Genomic DNA, 2132 nt, shown 5'->3' with positions numbered 1-2132 from the left:
TGGATTGGCATCATTGATATTTTCGGCCGATCTCCCAGCGCCCTGTCAAACATATTTTTGCATGTGGTGGACCATGTTCACAACAAATACAAGGATATTCTCTATTTGGACCGCGACCGGATTGCCCTCCCTTCTTGGTCGTTTTGCAGATTCTGTCGCCAGCAAGGATGGTGAAGTTCGTAATGTTTGGGCCTTTGTGTATGACACTGTTCGAGTGTGTTTGCGACCGATGAATTGGACTGTGCAACGTAGTGTGTTCAATGGTCACAAACGGAAACATGCACTCAATTTTCAAACTTTGGTTACCCCGAACGGAATCATTTCGCATGTGTATGGGCCTGTCGAAGGCCACCGCCATGATTTGACGATTTTGAAGCGATCCAATTTGAAGTCCACGTTGCGTTCCGATTCCAGATTCAATGGGTATATTATATATGGGGATCCTGCATACGGTAAATCTGCCCATTTTGCGTCGACATTTCGTGGGCGCAACTTGACATCAGCTCAGAAGTATGTCAACAAGAGCATGTGTAATGTTCGAGTCAGCGTTGAGTGGTTGTACTCACAAATAGTGAGATACTGGTCTCATCTCGACCATCGGACTAAAACGTGTCTTTGAAAGTCGCCAATTTCAAAACTGTACAATGTTGCTGTCTTACTCACAAGTTGTAATTTGTTACCGTGGTTCAAATGTCAACAGCGTTTTTTCTTCGGAAGTACCCCCAACACTAGAAGACTACCTTAACAACACAGACTAACATGATTCAGTTCGTCACGGTAGTAATATGTATGATCAAGTGTGCATGTGTGTTGTTTTTAGCATGGTCATGTATGCATGTGTGGTTTAATAGCATGGACATGTATGCATGTGTGGTTTAATAGCATGGACATGTATGCATGTGATGTTCAAACATGATAACCACAACTCGTTTTGAATTAAAGTTAACTTCACAATTTGTCAATGAGCATTTCATGAAGCATGGCCATTTGTCTTTGTTCATTCCGACGAATCTCTTGTTCGTCCTGCTCAAACTTCAATCTTTGCATTGGATATGCATGATCATCGTCGTGGCGCTTGGTTTCAAATGCCAGTAACAAATCAGTGGGATCACGGGCAGCGTCGCGCTTGATTGTTACAGGCATGGTCCCCAGGGCCATCCGCTTTGCGACCCGCTCCTCTGCATCGTTGCATGCCTTTTCACCTGCTTGGTCGAGCAAGTCTTGACGATCTCGCTCGTCTTCGCGCTTTCTTGTTTTCTTGCTCTTTGCGTCTTCGCGCTGGTCCAGAATGTCTTGCTTCAGCTTCGTCATGTCGCCAAGGTCTTCATCCACCCCAGACGCACGCATGCTTTTTTGGTTTTGACGGGCGAAACCTTGGAGGAGAGTATCGCATCGAACCTGGCAGGTCCGGGCAGAAATGCTGGGTTCATATTCTTGCATGACGAGTGCGGCCTTAGCCCTAGTTGCAGCAACCTTTCCATGCCCTACTTCGTAAGGAACTAGCCGAACAACCTCCTTGAGGAGAGCCTCATCCATTTCGTCCGTCAACTGGATCTGTTTTCTATCTTTCTTTCCCATGGAGATGGCGCCACAGATTTTCCCGACTTGGCACGTCGAAGTCGGTTGGGAAAATCAAATCCCCTACTTTCTCCAGTCAATTCACCGACTTGGGCGAACTTCGAAGCATTACAAATTTTAATCTTTAAGTCGGGAATTCAAATTCCCGACTTGCTAAAACGCTCTTACATAAGAGTTTTACACTGACCATTAGCACGTATGACCAGCACGGCCGTCATACGATCGGAATGCATTTCCGAGGAGTCACTTTACCGTCGGCGCTAATCTCACACCAAATACGGTGTGGTAGGGTGCTGAATACTCCCTCCGTCCCACAATATTTGCGTAGTTGTGCGGAGGGGAGACATGTCCCATCATTATATTTACAAGTGATATTCAAACTTCACTGTCGCCTTCCTCAAGTTGAATTTGTCGTGTTTGATTGGTGCAATTGAACAAGCGCGCCAAGAGCTTTCAATTAACGTGTGATTGAGAGGGAAAAGCGCAGAAACAATGGCTCAAGTCGCCCTTGAATTTTACATACTTTAACTCATATAAATTTTTGACCAACATTC

General features: G+C 45.5%; 2 protein-coding genes across 2 annotated transcripts in view; one reads left to right on the top strand and one right to left on the bottom strand.

The window, feature by feature from the left end:
* The window catches only part of H310_01683 (hypothetical protein), a gene marked incomplete at both ends in the record, with an annotated part of 1350 nt that extends 1117 nt beyond the window's left edge, over positions 1–233 (top strand). Inside the window, one exon of the mRNA XM_008864874.1 lies at positions 150–233. Coding sequence (XP_008863096.1) covers positions 150–233 — 84 coding nt within the window. The remainder of the gene's footprint in view (positions 1–149) is intronic.
* A 715-nt stretch (positions 234–948) lies between these two features.
* Positions 949–1347, bottom strand: H310_01682 (hypothetical protein; the record flags this gene model as incomplete). The annotated part of the gene is made up of 1 exon (XM_008864873.1): positions 949–1347. The coding sequence occupies one exon, from the start codon at positions 1345–1347 to the stop codon at positions 949–951; it is 399 nt and encodes a 132-aa protein (XP_008863095.1).
* Between the last annotated feature and the right edge of the window lie 785 nt (positions 1348–2132).

This window comes from Aphanomyces invadans, assembly GCF_000520115.1.
Source record: "Aphanomyces invadans strain NJM9701 unplaced genomic scaffold supercont1.2, whole genome shotgun sequence".
Classification (NCBI taxonomy): domain Eukaryota; phylum Oomycota; class Saprolegniomycetes; order Saprolegniales; family Verrucalvaceae; genus Aphanomyces; species Aphanomyces invadans.
Note: the sequence above shows the minus strand (reverse complement) of the source record. Positions and strands in the feature narration are given on the sequence as shown.